This window comes from Pipistrellus hanaki (assembly GCF_964339955.1).
Source record: "Pipistrellus hanaki genome assembly, chromosome: 6".
Classification (NCBI taxonomy): domain Eukaryota; kingdom Metazoa; phylum Chordata; class Mammalia; order Chiroptera; family Vespertilionidae; genus Pipistrellus; species Pipistrellus hanaki.
In genome coordinates, this window is record NC_140508.1 from 72,114,700 (window position 1) to 72,140,501 (window position 25,802).

The following is a 25,802-nucleotide window of genomic DNA, read 5'->3' on the forward strand; positions in this document are numbered from 1 at the left end:
GCGGGTCTCCCGTAGGGAGGCCAGTGGACTTGGATTGCATCGCGCAAGCGCAGCAGATCTGGGCGAGGGGCGCGCGCCGCAGCGGGACTCAGCACGCAGGCGCGCAGTGCTGCCCACTAAGGGCAAGCGCTGGCCGGGCATTAGTGCGCAGGCGCCTCTCGGGGAGCGGAACGCTGGGGGTGGGCCCCGGATTTCCGGTCTCGGGTGCAGCGAACGGCCGCGGCGGCGACAGCTACCCCCGGAGCGGCTGCAGAGGAGGAAGAAGAGGAGCTGGGCAAGGCCGGAGTCCTTGGCGGGAGCCCTCGTTATGGGTTCGCGGACCTAGACCTGTGAAAGCTCCCGGCCCGGTGCAGAGCGGGTGAGAGTCGCGGGTGGCAGTGGAGAGCGCCCAGGCGGAGTGGGGAGCCGTGAGGCTCGCTGCGTGGATGGAGGAGGCCCGCAGGCCGAGGAGCGGGAGGAATGGCGGCTTCGGAACAGTGAGGGGCTGGAATAGGGAGGTTTAGGCGGAAGACGGAGCGGGCTGGGGCTCAGGACGCGGACAGTGGACAGTGGCGGTGCCGGGATTCTGGACGAGGACTTAGAGGAGTGAGAGGAGGTATGGGGGCCTCTCGGGTTGAGGAGAGAGAAACGGGTGTTGAGCGCCGAGGGGATTGACGAGGACCTCTCAGGAAGATGACTGGGGGCGTTGGATCTGGAAAGGGAGGGCCAGGATAGCCAACGGAGGACGAGGAGAGGGAGGGGGTCAGGACGCTGACAGTTAGAGACGGCATGGTCCTGGGACAATGAGAGAGGAGCGGGGCGTTCGAACTGTGGGGAGAACCGGGGTCTCTGGGGCTGCTGAGTGGGAGAGAAGAGGAGGACGCTACTGGGAAGGAGTGAGGGAACTTTTAACTACAGAGGAGAGGAGTGGGAGATCTCAGAGAGGATTGTGGCTCAGAACACCGACAGAGAGGGAACCTTCAGGCTGAGAACAGAAGGAATGAGGGGCTGTTCAGGGTGAGGATGTGGAGGAATTTGGGACTCTGGTAGAGAACACAGGAAATCGAGTAAACACTGAGGAAGCAGGATAAGCGGACATCCGACAGGGAAGGAAAGAGAGAGAACGGGAACTCCTGGGTCAAGAACGGGAGCGAATGGGAATCGGAGCACTGACGTCTAGTGCTGGGAAAGCAGCCTGGGGGCTCAATGAATGGGGCCTCTTGAGCTGATGATGGCGAGGACGGAGGTGACAAAGGGAGGGATAGGGAGCCAGTAGATCAAAGAGAGAATGGCTCTTGGACCAAAGACGGGGAGAAGTAAGGAGGAAGAGTGAAAGGTTCCGAGGTGGGCAGTGGGCAGAAATGACAGGCTCTCGGGTGAAGGATGGATGGGGAGGAAGGAATGGGATCAGGGCACTGGAAGTGAGGCAGGAGAAGCCTTGGGTTGAGGATGGGGCTTCCAGGTCAAGAGGATGACAAATGTCAAGCTCCTGGGCCAGGACAGGGAAGAATTGGTGGGAATGGGGATTTCTCTTCCTTATATCAGCCAGTTGCTTGTGGCAGGTGTCCGAGTAGAGTAAATGGGGCATTATCCAAGGCGCCCCTTGAAATAAACTTAACCGCGCAGGTGTTCAGACCTTAAGTAGTTGCTAGCAAAGAGACTATACTCTAAGCAAGCAGGACTGAGGGTAGGCATTATCATCTGACCTTATATTAATACAGTTAAGACTGCCGGAGGAATTACGCCACACAAGAATATGCAGTTGCGAATCACACAGCACACTTGATTACTCACAAGGTTCCTGGTGCCGTGGGCTCAGACTTAACGCGGTCCCCAGGGGAGAGTGGCGTCCTCTGCAGGCAGCGGCAGATCTGTCTTTGGGTGGCTGGTTGTCTGGCTGGGTCGAGTCAGCAGGAGGAGGGCGACCAAAGTCTCGCGGTCGGAGGTTTGGTGTGGGGCAAGGCAGCGTGGAGCGTGGGGCAAGAGGATGATCGATATGTGAAGTCGGGGACCCATTTTTTAAGCCTGTTCTGGCCCACGGCAGTTCAGGTGGCTATCAGTAACATAGGTCATCACACAAGTGTTATCAGTAATGTGTCATCCCTATGGGTGGAGTACAGGAGGAATATGGGGTAAGTTTTATCTACGTCTCACACACACACACACGGAGGTAGCTACCTAAGTGGTCAAGTCTGACCCTTAATATGTCACTCTAAGAGTTCACCCTAAAATTACAAACTTATAAACTAGGAAATTATTACTGTTATAGCAGGTCCCTGGTTTTACACAAGTATTAATAGATACCAGTGGTTTATGTGGCCTGGGGCACAACATGTCACCTCCGACAGGCTCAGTTTCTCCTGTTGCCTCCTCCATATTGCAGGCCCCTGCTCCTTCCTGTGGCTCCCATGGCTGAGGAGTGGCTGGACTGCCCAGCCCTGGGCCCCGGCTGGAAGCGTCGTGAGGTTTTTCGAAAGTCAGGTGCCACCTGTGGACGTTCGGACACCTATTACCAGAGGTACTGGTTGGGTTGTGGGCAGTCAGGGGTAGGACTTAGCCTGGTTAGGCATTGTAAAATTGGGGTGTGGTTAAATTTATGGGTGGGGCTAAAATGCATATACATTTGATCATTATTTGCAGATTCCATATTTGTAAATTCACCTACTCACTACACTTTGTACCCCCAAAGTCATTACTCAGCTATGTTTTCATGGTCATCATGGACATGCAAAAAGCAACAAAAACAATTTAACCAGCCTGGTGCACCTATTCCCAGGTTGAACAAAGCCCTCTTATCCCAGCACTTGTACTATAAGCAAGTCCTTTTCATGGTCTACTTAGTGCTGAGTTTTTCAAATTTTTGTGCTGTTTGCAATGGCCCTCAAGCATATTGCTTAAGTGTTATCTAGTGTTCTACTAATAAGTACAAGAAATCTGTGATGTGCAGTAGGAGAAAATACATCCTATATAATAAAAGGGTAATATGCAAATCGACGGAACTGCAGAATGACTGGTTGCTATGATGTGCACTGACCACTAGGGGGCAGGTGCTCAATGCAGTAGCCTCTAGCTCCGGTGACTTGACAGTGGCAGTTCTTGGATGACGCACCCTGATACCAGAGAGGAGGGAGCCCGATTTCTGGGTGTGTCACCTAAGAACTGCCCTCTCGCAATCCGGGACTCCTCAGGATTTTGGAGAACCAATTTTGGGCCGATCCCCACAGGACAGAGCAAGGGACCCCACCTGCTAGAGGGACCTGCTCATTCCGCAGACACCCTTTAAGCCTAGGTAGCGCCCCAGGTTCGGCCTGCAGGAGAGGGACCAAGGGAGGTAGCTGTCGCCGCCGCGGCCCTTCTCACCCAGTCCGCCACACCCCGCCAGCCACCTTCTAATTAATTTCCTTTCAATATGCACGAATCTGTGCAACAGGGCACTAGTGTTAAATGAACTTCATTCAGGTGTGAGCTTCAGTATTGTCAGCTCTGAGTTCATTATAGTGAATCAAAAGTGTGGTACATCTAGAAAAAGAAGAGGAAATTTGCCAATTTGTACACGAGGCTGCTTCAGAAAGTATCTATAATACATGATGAAGCTAAGGAAAAGGTGGAAGACTGGCTAATTGTGTGGATCTATGCGATGCTGACCAATAAAGTGTAGTGGGCAGCATTATGAGGCTTGAAAGCCCAGAAGTGACAGTCATGTTGCTCAGGTTTAGAAAAATGTTAAACCTGTTGTCACTAGTGCTGGCTATCTCAAACGTTTCAAAGGTGATATATTGTGAAAAATGTTAAATTTGCATGTAAGGCAGATTAGAAGTCTGCGGAAGATTTTTAAAAATACCTGCCAGTGTTATGTGGGAAAGCAGCTATGTAGAAGAGTAGATTTTCAATGCTGATGAGACTGGATTATTTTACAAGGACATTGGCAAAGAAACCTATCTGATGGAGATAGACTTCAAAGCTCCTGGCTTTACATCGTTCAAAGACCACACAGTTAGTTATTTATAAGAAGAATATATTAAACTAGAGGCCTGTTGCAGGAAGATTCCTACAATAGGGCTTCCTGCTGCGGTTGCTGCCCTGCCTACTTCCCTCTCTTCTCCCCCAGCCTGCCTGCTTCCCTTCCTTCTCCCCTGCCCGGTTGCTTGCTTTTCCTCAGCTTCGCTCCCTTCTGCAGTATTTAGCTTCTTTCTACGGTGTCTTCAGTCTTCACTCTGGACTGGATATGCAAATTAACTGCCATCTTGGTTGGATTAATTTGCATACTCACCCTGATTGGCTGGTGGGCATGGCTTGTGGGCATAGCGAAGGTGCAGTCACTTTTCATGTTTCTCTTTTATTAGGTAGGATAGAGTATTTTGACATAGAAACACATAAAACAAGGTTACATAGGATTAGTTTACAAAAATTTTGTGACTACAGGCTCATAGGAACCAACCTGTAGTTCCAGGAGCAGTGGTTCTATATTCACTAATGCAGTATTCAAGCTGACTTTAGAACATAACTACCAAAGATAATTAAATTTGACTATAATTCATAAACATACATACTAATAAACAATTTATGCATAAGGATTTAAGATATATTTGTGATATATTCGTTATTAAATTTTCTACTCTCTTCTGAACTTTGTCTAAGTTGCTGGTTTTCTGTAAGAATAATAAAATTATAAATATATTTACATTTGCTTATATTTAATTTTACATTCACATATTTTTAGCATATAAAACTTCCAACATTTATAAATGTCAGTGCAATTATCAAGAACTGTCAAGGATCAGAGATTTTACTCTAATTAGATCAAGACAGCTATTGAGTTTAATATCAGTGAATCAAAGTTCAAGATCAGTGAATGTCATAGTTTTGTGGGTGCTGTTGGAAGATATGAGATTCCTGGGTCAGAGATGAAAGAGCTTATTACTCTTAGCAATAGCAGTATCCAGAATGAGTCCCTGAAATCCACTTTGAACAAGGTGAAATGAAGAAGGCTAACTAGCACTGCACAGGCACTGGCTTATGTTGTAGGTAAGGAACCCTGACCTTAAGGACTCAGTCTTTTATAATGTTTAGGACAGTAAGGATATCTTCCCTTTGCGCTAGAAGGAGACCCTTCCTCTTACCTTCCAAGGTTACGTATTTACTGTACAAACAACCTTGAAAAGACAGTTAATAGCAAAGGACAGTTTGTGCCTTTCTTGCAAAGCATACAGAAATGCAAGAGACCTGTGGAGTATTGTGTCCTAACATCAGTTACTTAAACTTTATTTTGTATGTAGTTGCATTTATTTGTTTACACATCTATTTGTATATATATTTATGTATATATTTTTATATGTATGTATATTGACTGATTTTAGAAGAAGAGAAAGGGGGAGAGAGAAACAGATTTGTTCTACTTATTTATGCATTCATTGGTTGCTTCCTATATACATACATGCATACATACATACATACATACACACGCTAAAGGCCTGAAAATCGTGTACCCAGGGGGTCCCTCATCCTGGCCTGCACCCTCTTGCAGTTCAGGAACCCTCAGAGGATGTCTGACTGATGGCTTAAGCTGGCAATCGGACACCCTTAGTGCTGCCGCCACTGCCACTGCACTCTCCAGCCATGAGCCTAGCTCAGGGCTTCTGGCTGATGGAAGTTCCCCCTGTGGGAGCGCCCTGACCACCAGGGGGCAACTCCTGCATTGAGCATCTGCCCCCCTGGTGGTCAGTGCATGTCATAGCAACTGGTTGTTCTGCTGTCAGTCAATTCGCATATTAGCCTTTTATTTCATAAGATTATTTTTATTGCTTTCAGAAAGGAAGAGATAGAAACATCAGTGATGAGAATCATTGATTGGCTCCCTCCTATACACTCCACACTGGGGATTGAGCTACCAACCTGGGCATGCTCTGACCAGGAATTGAACCGTGATATAATGGTTCATAGGTCAATGCTCAACCACTGAGCCATGCCCCCTGAGCCATTGGTTGCTTCTTGTATGTGCCCTGACTGGAGATTGAACCTGCAACCTTGGCATATCAGGACAATACTAACCAAATGAGCTACCTGGCCAGGGCTGTATATGTAGATTTTTAAACATTTTTTCCTTACATAAATTTGTTTGTCTGTGTAGTTAATATATACTGCTAACACATTTCCATTTTACTTAATGTATTTGTGTTCCTATTTGTGTTTATTTTAACTTATATAGAATACCTCTAGTATTATACGTTATAGTAGTAAATACATGCACATTCATTTGCATTTATGTTATTAATTAATGTTTTTATATCTGCTGGTATTTATACACCAATATTCTTGCTACTAGGGTTAGTTGGGATAGGGCCTGGCCAAGCAGATTCAGACTACTTCTGTATTCCACCAACCCTGCAGGCCTGCCCACCTCTCAGGGGAATTGAGTGGGTGGAGGGGCAATGGCTCCACCTGCGTACTTATCGCTTCTGGCCCACCCCCAGCCCCACAGGAGACAGGATCCGAAGCAAAGTTGAGCTGATCCGATACCTTGGCCCTTCGTGCGACCTCAGCCTCTTCGACTTCAAACAAGGCATCCTGTGCTATCCAGCCCCCAAGGTGCTGCACAGTGTGGGGTACCCAGATGCCAGGGGGGCTGAGCCACCTAAAATCCACCCACTGACCTGCATTCTTCCTGCCCTTGCTCTTCCAGGTCCAAAACTTGGCTCTCCCCGGAAAGAAGCGGAAGAAGCCTTCGAAGCCAGTTAAAGCTCGAAAATGTCAGGTTGGACCCAAGAGGGTTGAGGTTAGAAAGGAGGCCCCAGGGGCTAAAACCAAGGCTGATGCTGACACGGCCCCAGCGTCGCTCCCTGCACCTGGGTGAGTGTTGGCCTAAAGTGAGCCAAGGGGGTGAGGGTTGTGGTTGGGGGTGTGCTCAGGGCCCCACACTCATGATTCCTATCCCAGGCACTGTGAGAACTGTGGAATCAGCTTCTCAGGGGATGGGACCGGAAGGCAGCGGCTCAAGACATTGTGCAAGGACTGCAGAGGTGAGTGGGTCCTGGTACCGGAGGAGATAGGAGCTGGAATAGTTCTGGTGTCAATCTAGTCACCAGTGTCAGGCTGGACATTGAATGGTGAATAGCAGGGCAGAGGCACTGGATGAGATCAAATATCTAATGCTCCCTTTCCTCATCTTTTCTTATCTTCCCCCCAGCACAGAGAATTGCTTTCAACCGGGAGCAGAGGATGTTTAAGGTAAGCATAACCTACCTCCTCCTCACAAGTGGGTGGTGGGAGCAAGATGTAATGGGAGCTAGTGGAGGTCTGAAGGAATGGTGATGGATCCATGTAGTACAGCCAGCAGACTGTAATGGGCATTAATAGGGTGTTAGTGGATGAGGTTAATGGGAATGGTAGACATTGTGAAGGCCTCAATGATGTTGGCTAATCAGTAGTTATCAGATACAGTGATAAAGCAAATGGGGGACTAGCAGACATGGTGATGGGAGCTAATGTAGGATCAGCAGACTCTTGAGGACAGTGCTCCTGGAGTCACTCTGCCTCAGTCTGTGACCTTGCCCCACCCATTCCGTGCAGCGTGTGGGCTGTGGAGAGTGTGCAGCCTGTCGGGTAACCGAGGACTGCGGGGCCTGTTCCACCTGCCTTCTGCAGCTGCCCCATGATGTGGCCTCGGGGCTATTCTGCAAGTGTGAGCGGAGACGGTGCCTCAAGATTGTGGAAAAGGTGAGCTGGGCAGGTGGGGTGGGCCCAAGGCTAGCCCTAGCCCCTGGCCCTCCTAGCTCTAGCCCCGTGCATCATGCCTCTGGCCCCCCAACAGAGCCGAGGGTGTGGAGTGTGCCGGGGCTGTCAGACCCGAGAGGACTGTGGCCGTTGCCGAGTCTGCCTTCGCCCTCCCCGCCCTGGTCTCAGGCGCCAGTGGAGGTGCATCCAGCGGCGCTGTCTACGAGTGAGTCAGGCTGGAGGGGCCGGTGCTGGTGGGGCCAGGGCTGGGGCAGAGCTCATTCTGCTATTAAACTTGCTGCTGCTTCCTCCCAACCTGGCCTTGCCCACCTCATGTCTTCTTTTCTCCTTTCCCCTTCTCTCACCTTCCTGGCCCTACCTACCTGCCCTGTCTGCCAGCATCTTGCCCATCGCCTGCGTCGCCGCCATCAACGATGTCAACGACGCCCTCCCCTAGCTGTGGCTCCCCCTGCTGTGAGTGCCCCATCCCACAATGTCTGTCTGTCCCACGCATGCTTTTTGCATTCGTTGGGGGCGGGGGGTGGGGAGGGAGGGTCCTGTCTGTCTGGTGCCACCATGCCTAAACTAATCTACTTTTTTGGCTTTCTCCTAGGGTAAGCGTAGCCGCCGCAGGGGAGGCTGTGACTCCAAGATGGCTGCCCGACGGCGTTCCAGAACCCAGCCACTACCTCCACTTCCCCCACCTCAGCCTCCAAAGACCCCAGCGCTGGTGAGGCCCTAGAGGGCGGGGGAAGGCACAACCCTAATCTTACCCAGTACTTAACATGACCCCACCCCATTTGCCTCTGCAGCACCCCAGAGCCCTGGGCCCCTCATCACCTGCTGAGTTCATCTATTACTGTGTAGACGAGGACGAGCTAGTGAGTGGCCCCAACTTACCTGGGCAGGTCTAGACTCTCCTAAGGCACTTGGTTAAGCCCAAAGAAGCACATGCTGCAATGGGCCTAACAGGGGAAGAGCAAGGCACAGTAATGGGTACCAGTATGGGATAAGCAGACAATGGGGAGAGACTAATATGGGATCAACAGGTGCAGTGATAGTACCTAATGCCACGTGAAGTAACATTCTGGTGGGGCTAAAAGAGAAAAAGCTGCCACGATGACCGAGTTCACATAGGGTGAGTAGACGCAGCAGGTGTGGTAGGTACTAATAGAGGGTCAGCAGAATCCTACTAGAGGTGGGGAGGTCAAAGACCTTGTCTTGGTAGCTAGTGGGGACTAGCAGATGGAGTAATGGACACTGTGTTGGAGCAGCCACAATGCTAATAGTATCGAGAGGTATTTGGTACAGTGACAGTGCCTGATGTGTGAGAAATGGGAGTCAGGCTAAACTACTGTGTGTCTAGGTCCCTCCCACAGGGCTAGTGGAAGAACAACAGGAACTGTACTAGTATTGTACTAGTCTTAACGACAGTACCCTTTTTCCCCTGTCCCCAGCAACCTTACACAAACCGCCGGCAGAACCGAAAGTGTGGGGCCTGTGCAGCCTGCCAGCGGCGGATGGACTGCGGCCACTGTGACTTCTGCTGCGACAAGCCCAAATTCGGAGGCAGTAACCAGAAGCGCCAGAAGTGTCGTTGGCGCCAGTGCTTGCAGTTTGCCATGGTGGGTAAGGCAGGAAGGGTCAGGTGGGCACGTTAGGTTAGGCTGGGTCCCCCAGTGCCTGGGGGTGGTGGGTGGGACGGGCCAGATGGGTCTTGCAGCTTCAGAGGGGTGAGTGGGGCAATGGGTTTGGTCCAGGATTAGTTAGACATCGAGCCAATGTAAATGAGTAATTTGGGTAGCATTGGCACTGGTAACAGGAGACAAGCAGGCTCAGTGATAAGGGGCTCATATATAAGCAGATTTTCTGCTGGTACTGTTCGGGGGATCAGCAGGCTTGTTGGCCAGGGCAGGGTAGTGTGGTCAGGTCACTGCGTCAGGTGACCATAACACCCCACCTCTTCTCACAGAAGCGCCTGCTGCCAAATGTCTGGGCAGGGTCTGAGGATGGGGCAGCGTCACCCCCACCTATCCCTCGTCGAAAGAGGCCAGGATCTACTCGACGGCCCCGTGTAGGCCATTCCTTGAAGACCCCCTCGGTTACGCCCACAGTCCGAACAAACCAAGCCCAGACGCCAGTGAAACAGGAAACAGGCAATGGCTTTGTGTTGCCCCCGCCTGGCACTGACCTTGTGTTCTTACGGGAGGGTGCAAGCAGTCCTGTGCAGGTACCTGGCCCTGCCCCAGCTTCCACAGAACCCCTGTTGCAGGTGAGGGCCCCACCTCAACCTACCCTTCCCAACCCTGTCCAGCCTTGTTCCAGGAAGCTGGGACCAAGTCTGCTGCAATCCTCCTTCACACAGCGGGCCCAGTGCCCTGGCCTGAGTTGGGTTGTGGTCTTATCCCAGGTGAAGCAAGAGAAAGTGGATGCTCAGGAAGACTGGACACCAGGCAGAGCCATCCTGACTTCTCCCGTATCGCTGCGTGGCTGCCCCAGCAAGGTGGGGCTCAGTGATGGGTGATCTGTGAGCTGAGTGATGGTGAGCCGTGATGGTGGTTCTTTGAGCAGAGCAACGGGTATGCTGATTGCAGCCTTTCCACAGAATTACTCTGCCTTCCCCAGGCAGCTAGCTTTGCCTGCCTTGCTGCCCAGCTAATAGAAAAATGGAAATCTGAGGGGAATGGGAAACATTTTAGACAGATGGTTTCCCTGTGCTGAAGTGTGACAGAAAGGTTTATGAGCACGGTGACAGGTTGGCTGATAAGAGACTCTTTCCTTAGGCCAACCTTGCTTTTCTGACTGTTGCCTATTTCCCACCTCTCCCAGGCAGTAGACTCAGGCCTGCCAGTTGTGAAGCAAGAGCCACCTGACTCTGAGGAGGAAAAAGAGAAGAGCAAGGATGACTCCGCCTCTGATTCAGCCCCAAAGGAGCAGGCACGAGGGGCTGGCACGCCAGTGGTCAGTGCTCAGGGACACCGCACCCTGCCCTGACTTACCTTTAACCTAGCCAGCCATGTTGACCCATGATGTTAATTCTTCCCCAGATCACGGAGATTTTCAGCCTGGGTGGAACCCGTCTTCGGGACACAGCAGTCTGGTTGCCAAGGTGTGCCCCGTATAGTGATGGGTGGGGATGGGGTGGGTTCCGGTCAGATGTGGGCCTTGAGTTTGGAGCCTTGAGTATTTTGGCATGGTGCAGTAGGAGGTAAAGGCCCCACACTGTATTGATCATGATCAGTGAGGAGGTATGTGTAGGCCTAGAGATTTCCTGAGGTCCAGGTCAGGGCTCCTCTTGGGGAGGGTCGGAGGGGGGGAGGGGGGTTAAGGGAGAGGATTTGTTGTCCTGTGATGAGATTAGAAAGAAAAAAGGAAGTAAAGCCTGGTCCCTAAGAAAAAACCAGCAAGAGTCAGACTTTAAATTTGTACTCAGAGAGTCATCATTTGGGGTCTTCAATGCCTTTAGAGTCTCCAAGAAATGTCCAGGTGGGCTGGATAGCGGTGGATGAGCAGGAGATCTGGGTCGACACACAAGAGTGTGATTTGGACTAGACCTGAACCTTCTAGAGGGGGTTAGGCCATGTTTCTTGAGCCTTTCCAGGGCCTGGGCCTGAGTCTGTTGAGTTTATTAACAGTTTCATCTGCTATTCAGAACTCTCCCTGCAGGCCTGGCAACAGGATGAAGGCTAGGTGCCTGTAAGGACTGAGATAGTGAGAGGACAGGGAATGCTGCTTTCTGCAGAAAGATGACAGGCCCCACATAGAGCCCCAGACATAGACAATGTCAACTATTGACCTCAGCACCTGGATTCTTTGGTTCCTACAAACTAGTTTCTGCAGGCCAGAAGTCCCTCCATCTGCACTTGGGCAATTACAGAGCTACTGATTAAGTCCCTGCTGGATACACTGCAGTGTGGGTGGTAACAGCAGTGAATACAATGACCATGGAACGTTCGTCTTTCAGGAGTATTCCTGCCTTCAGGGAGCTTATAATCTGACTGGGGAAACAGTTTCCCTGTGCATGAAACCATTACATATAACACAGAAGGGAGTGATGTGCTGTTTGTAATGGAAGATTTTAGGAGAGAGGAATAATTAAGGGAAGAAGAGTAGGAAATGGTTTTGTGATGCTCCATTTTGTACATAGCAAACAACCTTCAACATGCAGACCTGCTCCCTCTTCTCTAGGTCCAAGGACCTTAAAAAACCTGGAACTAGAAAGCAGTAGACTGGAGGCTTCTGCAGACTGTAGGATTCAAGGTGAAATTTACAGACCGGCTTTATGAGAGACAACACTGACCTACTCAGAGGCTGGACCGTAAAGCGATTGCCAGGGCTTGTGTAGGAGTCAGTGGGAACTGGAAACACCACCAAACCAGAGGAGCAGGCCTGTTCAGTCCTTTGAGCTTATAGAGGAAGGAAGGAAGAAAGGAAGGAAGGAAGGAAGGAAGGAAGAAAGGAAGAGAAACTAGAAAGTTGGTGCATCTGCTCCAAATGGTGCAAATCCCAGAAGCCTGAACATGACAAGAAGTTTGAGGAGTTGCGATTGGGGCTGGGGGTAGAAGTAGAGCCACCATAAACAAGCTAAACAATCCATCTTCATAAACATGACGTGGCTTCTGGGTGAGACCTGGCAGTGTCTCTAAACATTTCCTCAGGGAGACAGCAATTGAAAATGTAATGTGAATAAATAAGGAAAGGAACTGCAATCTGGTGATTCTTCCTTAGGGACCCAGTTTATTTCTCAGAATGGTCTTTTCAGAAAGACTGATTTTGTCCATTTTTGCAGATGGAAAGACACACTCAGAAATTAACTTGTCCAATGTCAAACAGCTAGTATTGATAGAGTCTAGAATTAAACCATTAATTAATGTAAAAGCCTTGTTCTTTAAGCCATTAACCTATAAACTGTAATCCTGAGTTCAGCAATGTGTAATAATTTAGTAACAAGTTTTCAGCAACTCCAAAAACAAGGTGGATTAATTTTAAGCATTATAGCAAATCCTTTACACTGATGTCTCTAGCGTGGTCTAGGGCCATGGTCGGCAAACTGCGGCTCACGAGCCACATACGGCTCTTTGGCCCATTGAGTGTGGCTCTTCCACAAAATACACGGCCTGGGCCAGTCTATTTTGAAGAAGTGGCATTAGAAGAAGTTGAAGTTTAAAAATTTTGGCTCTCAAATTTCAATCGTTGTACTGTTGATATTTGGCTGTGTTGACTAATAAGTTTGCCGACCCCTGGTCTAGGGAGTGCCAAGGCTGAGTGCTTGGGTCTCCTTGTTAGAGCACCTGTGCATCCAGAGACTGGGTTCTTTCCAGGTCTCTGGTGTTGCATAAGATTCTTCAAATCCTAAAAGGTGTCTTTCCACACTGGCTGCTGTCCATTTTGCGTTTTCCTCCTTCTCTTCAGCCAAAGCAGTCTTCGAAGTAGAGCTGTCAGCTTGGCTCATCTTTCTTGACCACCTGTGCCCCCTGCCCCTTGACATTTGTGCTTGGTTTCTGCTCTTAGCCCATCTACAAGGAGTATGAGTTTCTGCTTCAAGTCCTGTCGAAGGGCCAGTCTTGGCTCAGCTTGCCTCACTGTCTAATATTTTGCATAGTGCTAAAAGTGATTAGACATGGGGTCATCACTTAGCCAGCTTTACAAGGTCAGGACTGAGTGTGTGCCCCCTTACATTTTGTAGCTTTTGTGCATCCCTTGCCTTACTCTAGTTCCAGCCTTGCAGCTTTGGATGATTCAGAGGTAGATTAGCTATTTCCCTATTGTAACTCATGATACAGCCCTCTTCCACCCCTTTCTTAGCCTTGTCCCACCTACTTCAGCCAGAGTCGACTGGATAATTTTCTGCTATTGTTTTGCTCCTCCCAGGATCCAGCCACCCTAGTATTCTGGTAATTTTGACAATGATGTCCTATGTGAAATTGATTTGATTGGTATTCTGACTGATGAAATAAGAATCTGGTTATTGTGTGTATCAGGGTACAATTAGAAAAGCAGCACCACTGATAAAAAGATTTTATATATATATGTATGTATGTATATTTATATATATGTATATATGTATATATATGTATATTAAGGGGTTTATAGGCATTTAACCATACGTAATTGTGGGAGCTGGTTAAACAGTCTCTTTAAGGCTGTTGTCTTTGCATCTAATGCTGGAGCTTGAAGTCTGCAGGGCAGGCAATCAGGAAGGGAAGATGGATGTAAATGTGGGAGACCGAGGACACATTGGCGCCCACAAGCACAAGCTGGACCCCCCCTGCAGATGGCCTGGAACCCATGTCACTCACCACCTCCAACTTCGATGATGTGGGTGTCCTGCAGAAGAAACTGGTGCCCTTCACCGCAGAGTTAAATACGCATCTCCCTAGGAATTTGAGAAGCTGAAGGAGGATCCTGGGGAGGTGGAGCGGCTGCAGACCTGTCCCTCCACACCTAGGAGGCGAGCCAGCAGATAAATGACAGCGTGTGAACTGCAACAGTGCCTGGTGCTCCTGCACCAACTTTCAAAGCATAAAAACAACATGCTGCTGTTTCACTTCTCCCTGCAGTTAGCACATAAAATGTTTCTTGTAGCCCATTCTAACCGGAAGCATATGGGGAAGGGAGTTCTGGGAAATCTAGGCTAGTCAAGGTGATGCATCACAAAACCAGCCTGTCATGAATCCGCTCCAAAGGGTCTCACTACTTACCTGAGGATAACTCCATAAAGCTACATTGCTGGAAATGCAAAGTGGTGGAAGGAAGACCATGGATTTCATGGTGACCCAGCAATACAGAAATTCTGTCAAACCCACCCAGTAGAAATGTGGGTCTCCGCTCTGTCACTATTGAGAACCTGGCCTGTGGTAGGCACTGAACTTAATATTGGGTACAGGAATGAAAAAGATAGAGTACACGCAATTTTATTAAATACATCAATATGTATTGCAAATGGTGAATGGATTTCCAGCTATCATGGAATTTGTAGAATTCAGAAAACTATCAAGATAGCCCTTGTATGAACCTTGTTGGGGCCCAATAGAAATTGGAAATAATATAGTTTTTGTCTCTAAGCTGTTCTATTTTAAAATTATTTTTAAACGATTTTTGTTGTCCCATTTACTGATTCATATACTTAGTGTGTCTTCTGGGAATGTCATGTTGATGGTAACAGCGTTGACTGCCTCTGAGAAAGTGGGATAGTGGGTGGCAAGATAAAGGTCAGGTTCTGACCAAGGACCTTGGGCAAGTAATTCCTATTAGGCCTCTCTGGGGGTTTGGCTGAATGCCCAGTCTCACCGCGCCAAGCCCAGCCCCTCCACCCTTGGAATAGGCCCGCCTGAGTGGTGGGACCACCACCATCCTACCTGAGCCCCAGGATCTCTGCCCCTCACCCCTACAGGACCTGGAGGACTAGGGGCGTGGCCTCCGCCCGAATGGGGGAATTGATTCAAATTGTGGTAAAACAGGCAAAACCGAACTGGAGTTAAATTACGGGGCTTGCCTCTGATGAGGGTATGGCACAACAAGCTCGGGACCAACGCTTGGGACGTTCCAGGGCAGTTGGGTGTCACCCAGGGGTAGCTTCCCCCTGTCACCAAAACTCATTTCGACCGGATCCTCCAGGCTCTACGACCTTGGGGGGTGCCTCAGGCTGCTTTTCCCAAATGCCCACGCCTGGCCGAGGGTGTTTTCATTCCCTCCTTTCCTCCCCAAGGATTTGGTGTCCGGAGACCAGCGGGTGACCAGACACCCGTGGGACTGAAAGGTCAAGGAACTAGCTGTCCCTCAGGACTCGGTCCAGGGATCCGAGACGACCATCTAACTTCTTTCTTTCTCTGTTTGTTTCAGGCTACATAAACTCTTAGCAGTAAATGAAAATGAGTATTTTACTGAACTGCAATTGAAAGAAGAAGCATTATAGGAAAAAAAATATTTTAAAAGATTATTAAAAGAGAAGAAAAATTTGTGGCTGTAAAGCTGAACCAGCAATTCAGGAAATGGAATCCAAATCTAGAAAAGTACCATATACAAAATCTGAAGTGGGTGGATTACAAGTGATTAAGGAATGTAAATTTACAGTAAATTGCAGCCTTAAAATGGTATGCACAATAATTGTGCTTTGGTTATTGTTACAACACGGCAGTAACCTGCTAGGTACTGGCTTTTTTTCTGTAGTCTATATATTCTAGTGTTCTGTGTCTACCCCACTTTAGAGTGAGAGCAGCGAAGTGTCATTCTTAGTTGGTTTTAAGTATTGACTACATTGCTCCTGGCTGGAAATACAACAGTGGTCCCTACCTGTGCTGAGGGCCCCTTCCAGGTTCCCTGGGGTCCGGATACTCAGAGCCTGATTTCCTTGCACATTTAACCACACATCCTGACTTTGGTCCAATGTGACCCTTGACTCAGCCATTCCTATCACTGCACTCCCAGCCCGTCGGGTCTGCCCCCCATCTTAGAGTACCCCGAGTCTAACTCTTAATTTGTGCTCAGAATAATAAGATTTTATTAGTAACAGATTTATCATCACTGGTTGGGCAGGGTGACAAGGCAGTTTAGCTCTCAGCCGTTATTGTAAAATGAGGATAATACCTGCTGCTCCATTAACACAGTGGTCGGCAAACTCATTAGTCAACAGAACCAAGTATCAACAGTACAACGATTGAAATTTCTTTTGAGAGCCAAATTTTTTAAACTTAAACTTCTAATGCCACTTCTTCAAAATAGACTCTCCCAGGCTGTGGTATTTTGTGGAAGAGCCACACTCAAGGGGCCAAAGAGCTGCATGTGGCTCGCTAGTCGCAGTTTGCTGACCACGGCGTTAACCTGTAAGATATTTGTGAGGCTCAAACATCATATGTGTAAAAATATCTTGCAAATTACTGTAAAAAACTGCAAAAATATACAAGGAGGTTTTGTGATGATTTACGTTACCAGATTATCCTAGGATGGCCACAAAATTTAACCTTCCCACCAAATGTCCACTAACCTTTCTCGTGCTTTTAGACCGACTGTTTATAGGATATAAATAACAAAGCCAATTGGAATATTACTAGCTCTTCAGGAGGCTTTTTTTCTACTATTCTGATGAACCCTAGGAAAAAGGCGAGGTCCGCGGGAGACCTAATCAAGGGCGTGCTGAGGGCCCCTTTCCCTTCCCTGACCGGCCCCCCCACCCCTCCCCGCGCAGCTTCTCCGCTTCCAGAGGAAGTCCCAAGTCCCGCGTCTATGGTCACCAGGGTGACAAGATCAACTTCCGCCCTTCCCACCTGCCCCGCGAGGCTCACCATGGCAACCTGACATCTGCGTCGCGGAAGCTGGTTCCGCTGGTCGCCACCGTTAGGGGACTGCGACCGCAGGCGCCCCATCCCGAGGGGCCTCGAAAATGTACAGCCAGCGGTTTGGCATCGTGCAGCGGGAGGTTAAGGGCCCCACTCCCAAAGTGGTGATGGTGGTAAGAGGGCGTGGGTGCGGGTCCCTGCTGCATTCTGCATCCTCCAGCACTCCAGACCCAGCGGAGCCCAGTCTGGTCTCCAGCGGGGGCTCTCGGGAAAACTGGTGCTGACACAATGGGATTGAGTTTCGAAAAAACATAATTTCGCTTCGTGTTCCATCCCTCTTCCCCCTCCCCTGCGTCAGTTACAATATTTAGATTCTGTATTTGGAGAATTACTACTTGGGATCTTGAGGAGTTTCAGTCTCCAAGACACCCAAAGGCTGTCCTCGTTCCTTGCGATTTGCGGTGTGTGTGTGTCCTGGGAAAGGCAGTGGGTCAGGCAGCAGGAAACCGGGTCTGGGCTGGAGGTGATTCGGCTGCCTGTGGAAGGGGTGTTGGGCTGTGAGCGGTTGCCAGGGGTTATAGAGCCCCTCTGTGCAAACTCTCCTGTAACAGAGTGTCCCTGCAGGCCTGGATGGAAAAAGGAGGGTTTGTTGCTTGGAAAGCTGGCTTGGTCTTAGGTCCATGCACTTGTGTTTCCAAAGGCTAGAAAACTTCCACGTGTAATTAGGCTATTATGGAGGCATTCCTTGAATTCCTCCTGCATGCACGGCAAAGTGAGAGATACAATGACCCTAGGAGGTTTACCCTCCCATAGAAGTCTGATCCCTGCCTTTAAATTGCTTATTATCTAATGCAGAAACAACTTGCTCATGCAGGAAACCATAAAAGGTTAACAATAGAACGTGATATGCTATCAGATAATGAAGGATACAATTTTATTAAATGTATCAATATGTGTTCAAAATGGTGTATGCATTTCCAACTTTTTAGTGGATGTTTGTATAAAATGAATATATTTACAGAAATACAAGTTACCCAAAATGTCAGGAGCATAGCCTTGCATTAAATTCCTGGCACAATAGAAATAGAAATAAAGTTCTACCATCAGTTTTGCTTTTCTTTTATACCTTTCCTTAGCTCTCTCCTGTCTCCCACCCTTTCTTCCTTCTCACAACTCATTTCATATACATTCTATATATAATTGACCTTGAACAACATAGGTTTGAATTGCATGATATTCACTCATACATGGATTTTTTTCAATAAATACCTGTGCTATTTTTTAAAATGTTTTCATTGATTTTAGAGAGAAAGGAAGGGAGAGAGAGAAATATCCATTGCTGCCTCCTGCATGCCCCCACTGGAGATTGAGCCAGCAACCTGGGCTTGTACCCTAACTGGGAATCAAACTGGTGACTTCTTGGTGCATAGGTAAATGCTCAACCAATGAGCCAAACCTGGGCCCTGTTCTATCTATCTATCTATCTTTTTTTTTTTTTTTTTTTTTACAGAGAGAAAGGGAGAGGGATAGAGAGTTAGAAACATCGATGAGAGAGGAACATCGATCAGCCGCCTCCTGCATAGTCCTCACTGGGGATATGCCTGCACCAAGGTACATGCCCCTGATTGGAACTGAACCAGGGACCCTTAGGTCCACAGGCTGATGCTCTACCCACTGAGACAAACCAGTCAGGGCTGTACTATTTTTGATTGACAGTTGGAGTCCAGAGATGCAGAGAGCTGACTATGCATTGATCTATTTTTTAAAATATTTTTATAGTGGACTAACATTCACAGATTTTGGTAGGGGGGTGGTGGTGGTGGTGGTGGTGGTGGTCCTGGAATCATTCACCTGTGGATACCAAGGAACAACTTAAGTTTTGGGGAAGTCAAAAGTTATAGGTGCCGAAACCGGTTTGGCTCGGTGGATAGAGCGTTGGCCTGTGGACTGAACGGTCCCAGGTTCGATTCCAGTCAAGGGCATGTACCTTGGTTGCGGGCACATCCCCAATAGGGGGTGTGCAAGAGGCAGCTAATCGATGATTCTTTCTCATCAATGTTTCTAACTCTCTATCCCTCTCCCTTCCTCTCTGTAAAAAATCAACAAAAAATAAATTTTTTTTAAAGTTATAGGTGAATTTTTTGACTTTGTATGCTCCTAGCTCCTTTTTTGTTCAAGGGTCACCTGTACTTAGGTAGCAGCCTCTTATAAATTTTTTAAATTGATTTTTGAGAGAGAGAGATTTGTTGGTAACTTATTTATACATTCATTAGTTTCTTCTGTGTACCATGGCTAGAGATCAAACCTGCAGTCTTAGCATATGGGGACCATGCTCTAACCATAAGGTACTTGGTCATAGCCACATGGTAGCCTCTTTTAACTGAAAGTGTTTTGATGGTGGTAACTATGTTGTCTGCCCAGAGAAACAGTAGAATACTGAGTGGCAAGATCAAGGTAAAAAGTCGGAATACCTCTAATTCTTGTTCTATCCAGGTCTGCTCTATTTTAAGCACCTTGAGCACATCACTTGATGTCTCTGATTTGACTAGATAATCTCAGGCATCCCATTCACATTTTTTACTTTATAATTCTATGAACTTTTACTCAAATGGCACTTGAGAAATATTTGAGACGGATTTGATCTTAAGTACAGGCTCAAAGAATCAAACAAGTTACACCTTAGCCACTTAAACTTATATAGTACCAAGTTTTATTTAGTCTGAGTATTTGTGGAGATCATGATTAATTGAAAATATGCTGTTGATTTTGGATCTATCAAAAGTGATAGTTGTTCTTTGTTTTAGAGAGCCAAGCCTCCCGAAGGCCAAAAGGCTGACCAACAGCTGGAGAGAATCCTACGCAGCTATCAGAAGCATCATGCTATTTTGAATTCCGTTAAGTCCTTAGAGCGGCATCGCTTGAAAGTTGACTGGTTCCAGCACAATGACCGCAGATTTGTGGACAGTCTTGTGAAAACAAGAATAAAGGATGCCATGCAAGGATTTCTCATCAACACTGAAGAAAGACGAAACAAGTAAGGCTCACAAGCCTGATGACCCAGACGATGAAATAATCCTGAAACTACTTGAGATTGAGCAGTCAAAAAAATCAAGTAAATGTTATAGTAAGAATCATGGCTGAGATATTCATATTCCTGCCAAATCAATAACTAAGTATTTTTACTTATAATCACCGGTATTATCATGATAGCAAAATAATTGTTTTATATTTTGTTACTTTAATTAAAATCTCATTTTTCCTTTTGTTAAAGATATATATTACATAACACATCTATATGTGATCAAATAAAATATGGCACAGATAAGTGCTTTATTTTTTAGTAAGTTTTTGTTGATTTCAGAGAGGAAGGGCAAGGGAGAAAGGAGAGAGAGAGAGATATCAACTATGAGAGAGTACCACCAATCAGCTGCCTCCTGCAAGCCCCCATCAGGAATAGAGTACAGAACTCAGGCATGTGCCCTGACCAGGAATTGAACCGTGACATCCTTGTTCATAGGTTGACGCTCAACCACTGAGCAACACTGGCTCATAGGTTGACGCTCAACCACTGAGCTCTCTTTGTTGCTTTAAATGACAACTTGCTTTATTTTATGGAAGAATGCAATGATCTTTCCCTTCTCGTGAAATGTATGATTAAACATGAACTTCTGAAATAAAATTTAACAAAATAAAAATAAATTTGTAAAATGATGTATGTGGCATCACAGTTTTAATTTAAATTTTTTATTTTTGTCATTTTGTTTCAGGCTCCGTGAACTTTTAGCAGCAGAAGAAAATGAGTATTTTACTGAAATGCAATTGAAAGAAGAAACAATTGAAGAGAGAAAAGAAAAAATGAAAGCGAAAACCAGATATTTAAAGGAGAAGAAAGAAAAAGAGAGGCAAGATTTTGTGGCTGAAAAGCTAGACCAGCAATTCAGGTAATGATCTCAGAAAAACACACACAAAATATGTGTATTAAAAAAGGTTTAAGATTGCTAATGTACAGTAGAGTATAGCTTTAAGAGGTTATAGACAGTAGTTGTACCTTTAAGTCTTGGTAATTATATACACATCATTGCAAAATGCAGGCACTAAGGGATTTTTTTGTTTTGTGTTAAGTACTCTTAAGTTACTCTCAACAAATTTCAAGTATAATATACGGCATTATTGCTTATAGCCCAAGATAAAGTAAAAAGCAAACTCTGAGTTTAAAGTATGGTAGAATACAGAAGGAATATATGAGTTCTTTTTTCACAGCGCAAGAAATCTGAATAGATGAGATATCCAAAGGTCAACAGATGTGAGAAAGAAGCAAAACCAAGCATGTGGAGGGATCAAGACATGGTTCTTTTTGTTGTTTATCCTCACCCGAGGACATTTTTCCATTGATTTTTAGAGCTAATGGAAGGGACGGGGAGAGACAGAGATAGAAACATCGTCGATGTGGGAGACACACATCAATTTGTGGCCTCCTGCCTACACCCTGACTAGGGCTGGGGATTGATCCTGCAACTGAAGTACGTACCCTTGACCAGGAATCAAATCTGAGACCCTTCAGTCCATGGGCCAATACTCTATCCACTGAGCCAAACCAGCTAAGGCAAGACCTGGTTCAGAGATAAAGCTTTTGCCATCTCTTCTCTTTTTGCCATGAAGTTGCTATTAACCATATAGACTGTCTTGCATCTTCCCAGTAGAGGCCCAAAAGAGAAGTCAGCTATTGCAGTGACTAGTGCCTACAGATTGCAGATAGAGCTGCTAACAAAGTAAATTAAACTGCTAAGACTAGAGGGAATGGGAAGTTTCAGGGTTTGGAGCTGCTAAAGAAGGGCAGTGAGGAAAACCAGAGCAGTTATGCATATCACCAGAAGGAACTTGCTACTCCCCATCTTGAAGATGGGTAACTTGAGTTTCACAGATAGTCATTTTATTAGATTTTCAAGCTTGTAGTAACCAAGACAGAATTAGACTTGGATTATCTGGCCTTTCTGAAGTTTAGCCTCATCTCCTGTCCTTGGTTGGATTTGGACACTTCCTGCTGGCTGCTGAGAAGATGCTGTGCGGGACAAGGGGACACTAATAAGTGAATTTCAATGGGCCATTCATATATTTCCCTAAAGGCTGGTAATTTCCCTAACAGTTGTTCGTGTGCTTATTTGCCATCTGTAGATCATCCTCTTTGTCAAATGTCTCTTCATTTCTTTTGCCCATTTTCTAATTGGATTAGCTATTAAGTTTTTAGAGCACTTTATTTATTCTGGATATGAGTCCATTGTGCAGGATATATGGTTTGGAAATATTTTTTTCCTAGTCTGTAGCTTGTTTTGTTTTATTCTGTTTCACAGAGAAAAAGATTTTAATTTTGATGAAACCCAGCTTATCAATACTTCTTTTATGGAGCATGCTCTTGGTACATTGTGATTTTCTTTTAGGTGTTCTGTATTTATACACAATGAACGATTGAACCCCAGATTAAAGTAGAAAGTTTTGAGCTTTGTTTTGCTTTGGGTGTTTTTGTTAAACACCCTAGGATGCATGGTTAGAACACTTGTCTCTGTCAATGACTGGTCAGGCATTGTTTTAAGCACTTTACATGTATGTACTCTTACAATGAGGTACCAAAGAACCTAAACTCTAGGGCTAGCCTGCCAGGTTTTCACTCCCAGCTCTACCACATATGAAATGTATGAATGCTTTACCTATGATGCTTAACTGCTCTGTGCCTCCTCTTTCTCATCTGTAAATGGGGGCTGATCATAATGATGAAAATGAACTTGCAGTAATGCTCACTGTAACATTGGTGGTTATGAAGATGATAAAAGTCCATACCTGTAATGTGCTTAGAACAATGCCTGCAAATTAAAAATCAGTAAGTGCTGCCAATATTATTACTGCTCCTGGAAAGACACTTAGGCTCCCTGAGTTAACTCTCACATGGAGGGAATTCTTGCTCCTACATTTGAGTTACAAGATACGAGGATGATACAAGATTTTATGTGTGAAAGTAAAGCACTCACAAACAAAAAGGTTTCCCTTTTTATCAGTGATTATTTTTATTAAAATAGAGGTATTGACCACTCTTGCAATAAGAGTTTAGACTTCATCCTTCCTTTCAGTCTTAGCTAGTAAAATGTCATCAGAAGTTCTATATTGAGCCCATTCTCAAACTTCAGCTTCTTGGTGCTGAATTTTATTTTGAAACCAGGAAGACTTGATGTTTGTAAGCATTGCCTTCAGTCAGAGGGCCTCCTCGCTTGGCTGGATGCCAGAACCTCCTGGATGCTCTGACAAGCTGCAGAGGCCTGTGTCCACCCCAGGTGTTCTGATTTGCCTAGTCTGGTCTGGGAGGAGGGACAAAAGAAGTGGGGAGTAGGATTTTGAAAATATCCGGAGTAATTCTGAAGTGTAGACATTGATGCACATCACAGGGCTCACTTAAGAACCTTTGAAGAAATTTGAGCCGAAACCGGTTTGGCTCAATGGATAGAGCGTCGGCTTGGGAAGTGAAGGGTCCCGGGTTCGATTCTGGTCAAGGGCATGTACCTTGGTTGCGGGCACATCCCCAGTAGAGGGTGGGCAAGAGGCAGCTAATCGATGACTCTCTCTCATTGATGTTTCTGGCTCTCTCTCTCCCTTCCTCTCTGTACAAAATCAATAAAATATATTTTATAAAAAAAAAAAATTAAAAAAAAAGAACTTTTGAAGAAATTTGAATAACCAAGACTGAAAGAAAGGGCATTTATGGTGAGAGCGTGTTTTCTCGAATGGTGACATAGCCTGGGTGACAAAGGCAGCTCGGGCGAAACCCCTTCAGTGGACGGGTGCCCGGAGCCCAGGGAGATGGGGAAGCCTTCATCTATGCGGTCACAGATGACCTTTCCTTGAAAGTGCATGTGGGGTCTCTTCCTACCAAAGCCTCATCCACTTGTAATATTGTAGGGGCCCATCTCTCTTGTATTTCCTCTGTAGTAATAATCATAGTTACCAGTTATTGCACTCTTATTAGTTACCAGGCATTTACATCTGTTACCTCTGTTCCTTACCAAAACCTTAAAAGTGTTTAAAAAAAAAAAAAAAAAAAAAAAAAAAAGCTCAGATAGGTCAAGTTTCCAACCCAAGGTCACACAGGAAATGTCAAAACTGGACTCAAAGCCTGCTCTGTCTGACCCAGTGCCCATATTTTGTCTGTGACATCATGATGCCTATCTCCCTGCCACTCATCACACGTTTGCTCATAGGGCCTACATCCAGATCTTCGACTTTTTCTACTTCAGGATCTGACTGTACAGATAGGTGCCTAAATAGAGCCATGTCTCATGAAGGTTTTGTCTTTAAAATTCTCCCTTCAGGGAACGCTGCGAGGAGTTCCGCGCTCAGTTGCAGTCTCTCCACGAGAAGAGGGTGTGTGAGGAGCGGAAAGCACAGGTTGCATTTAATGAGGAGCTGAAAAGGCAAAAACTGGTGGAAGAGCAGATGTTCTGTAAGCTCTGGGAGGAAGACCGATTAGCCAAGGAAAGGCGGGAAGCTGAAGAGGCGGAGAGACAGAAAGAGCTAGAAGAGAACACACGGCTGGGGCTGAATGCCCAGATCACGGAAATCAACGCACGAAGGCGGGCGGCGCAGCTGCTGAAGGAAGAGGAGGGTCGCCTCGTGGTGAGCCTTCTAGCATGCCCGTCACGGGCTGGTCACTCCGTGGTTACAGGACCGGTCTGCAGGCCTGTGACTGCACAGGTTGCCCAATGCCCTTGGCCGGTTCACGGGGCAACATGATCAGAGCTTTGGATTTCCAGGCCCAGCAGAGAGCAAGTTACTGCACTACGGTGGCTCAATTTCTTTATCTTCGAAAGGAGGAAAAATGCACCTGCCTTTTTTGAGAGGGTGAAATGGGATAATCATTGGCAGTGCAATGGAGGGCTAGTGGCAATTTGGTAACATCCCCTGTACTTTGCTATATGATATGTAAATTGACAGTTTCCAAATCCTATGAAGAAATGCTGTGGAACAGCTATGACCAGTATCAATAATTTAGTTCCAACAAGATTGCTGCCTCTACTGCAGCATTTTCAACTAGTGTGCGGTTGAAACATGTAGCACCTCTTTGGCCGAGGCACTGCCCTCTTTTTCCTTAGGCTGTCTAATAAAACAATGACAGCAGCCAACACAGCAATAACCATCTGCTGTGAATGAATCAGCATTACACCATCATTGTCTAACTTATTTGATAGTTAAATCAGAACCCAAATACGGTTGTTATAAGTCTTTTTTAGAAAGAAGGACTACATATTTATTATTCACTTGAGATTGAAAGATCGAAAGGGGTGCAATAAATTCATTACATTGCACAGCAGGTAAGATTAAAACTATCCTGGTGAAGCCAAAACATGGCAAACTACTTTCAGGTCTCTCAATCTTTAACAGTCCGTCCCGTCGTCCCTCCTTCCCCCCTACTGATTACTACGTCATCTACTATCCCAGCTGGACAAATACTTATCCCTTCAGGAGAGTTCAGCTGCCTCTGGCAGGAGGACTAATGTCACACATATTCTACTAAACTCACAATGCCCAATAGCATTGGTGCCCAGTTAAAACTGCCTGTTTGGCCAGGCAATCAAGCCAGCCAAAAGCTAAGAAAATGAGAGGAATGGGGGAATACTTTAAAGAACATAATGCTTAAAATTTGGTTTTGTGTATCTAGCTGATAGGTACATTTACATTTTGGACTCTTATTGCTGTTTAATAAAGCACCCACATCTAGATGTGCAGATGGCAAAGAAGAGTAAAGTGTAGAAGGCCAATCCACTGAAATGTTGAGAGTGGTGCTGAGTGATGGGTACT

General features: G+C 46.5%; 2 protein-coding genes across 12 annotated transcripts in view; both read left to right on the forward strand.

Moving 5' to 3' along the window:
- LOC311625039 (methyl-CpG-binding domain protein 1-like) lies at positions 1 to 15,788 on the forward strand. Of its 10 annotated transcripts, none has more exons than XM_084888918.1 (17): positions 2 to 358; positions 2,363 to 2,497; positions 6,450 to 6,564; positions 6,659 to 6,825; positions 6,913 to 6,995; positions 7,163 to 7,203; positions 7,546 to 7,692; positions 7,787 to 7,915; positions 8,089 to 8,163; positions 8,303 to 8,419; positions 8,502 to 8,570; positions 9,147 to 9,314; positions 9,662 to 9,961; positions 10,100 to 10,192; positions 10,519 to 10,650; positions 10,737 to 10,798; positions 15,532 to 15,645. In XM_084888918.1, the coding sequence occupies exons 2-17, from the start codon at positions 2,388 to 2,390 to the stop codon at positions 15,602 to 15,604; spliced, it is 1,881 nt and encodes a 626-aa protein (XP_084745044.1). In that variant the 5' UTR covers positions 2 to 358; positions 2,363 to 2,387; the 3' UTR covers positions 15,605 to 15,645. The 10 variants fall into 10 exon arrangements, with proteins under 10 accessions (XP_084745043.1, XP_084745044.1, XP_084745050.1 ...); XM_084888920.1 differs by lacking the exon at positions 15,532 to 15,645 and adding an exon at positions 11,878 to 14,784 and having other exon boundaries at positions 4 to 358; XM_084888916.1 differs by lacking the exon at positions 15,532 to 15,645 and adding an exon at positions 13,874 to 14,784 and having other exon boundaries at positions 4 to 358.
- CFAP53 (cilia and flagella associated protein 53) overlaps positions 15,681 to 25,802 on the forward strand; it is a gene marked incomplete at its 5' end in the record, with an annotated part of 24,449 nt that continues 14,327 nt past the window's right edge. Inside the window, 4 exons of one of the 2 annotated variants that reach the window (XM_084888937.1) lie at positions 15,681 to 15,782; positions 19,769 to 19,998; positions 20,732 to 20,905; positions 24,317 to 24,620. In XM_084888937.1, coding sequence (XP_084745063.1) covers positions 15,681 to 15,782; positions 19,769 to 19,998; positions 20,732 to 20,905; positions 24,317 to 24,620 — 810 coding nt within the window. Of the gene's footprint in view, positions 15,783 to 16,765; positions 17,138 to 19,768; positions 19,999 to 20,731; positions 20,906 to 24,316; positions 24,621 to 25,802 lie in introns of those variants that run through there. The other variant, XM_084888938.1, reaches the window with a different exon arrangement.

What these genes read in the sequence shown, in the direction of transcription:
- LOC311625039 (XM_084888916.1), top strand. Translation starts at nt 2,388, where the DNA reads ATGGCTGAGGAGTGGCTGGACTGCCCAGCCCTGGGCCCCGGCTGGAAG. An exon ending in GCGTCGCTCCCTGCACCTGG is followed by an intron (nt 6,826 to 6,912) that starts GTGAGTGTTGGC and finishes TTCCTATCCCAG; the next exon opens with GCACTGTGAGAACTGTGGAA. An exon ending in TCCAGCGGCGCTGTCTACGA is followed by an intron (nt 7,916 to 8,088) that starts GTGAGTCAGGCT and finishes CCTGTCTGCCAG; the next exon opens with CATCTTGCCCATCGCCTGCG.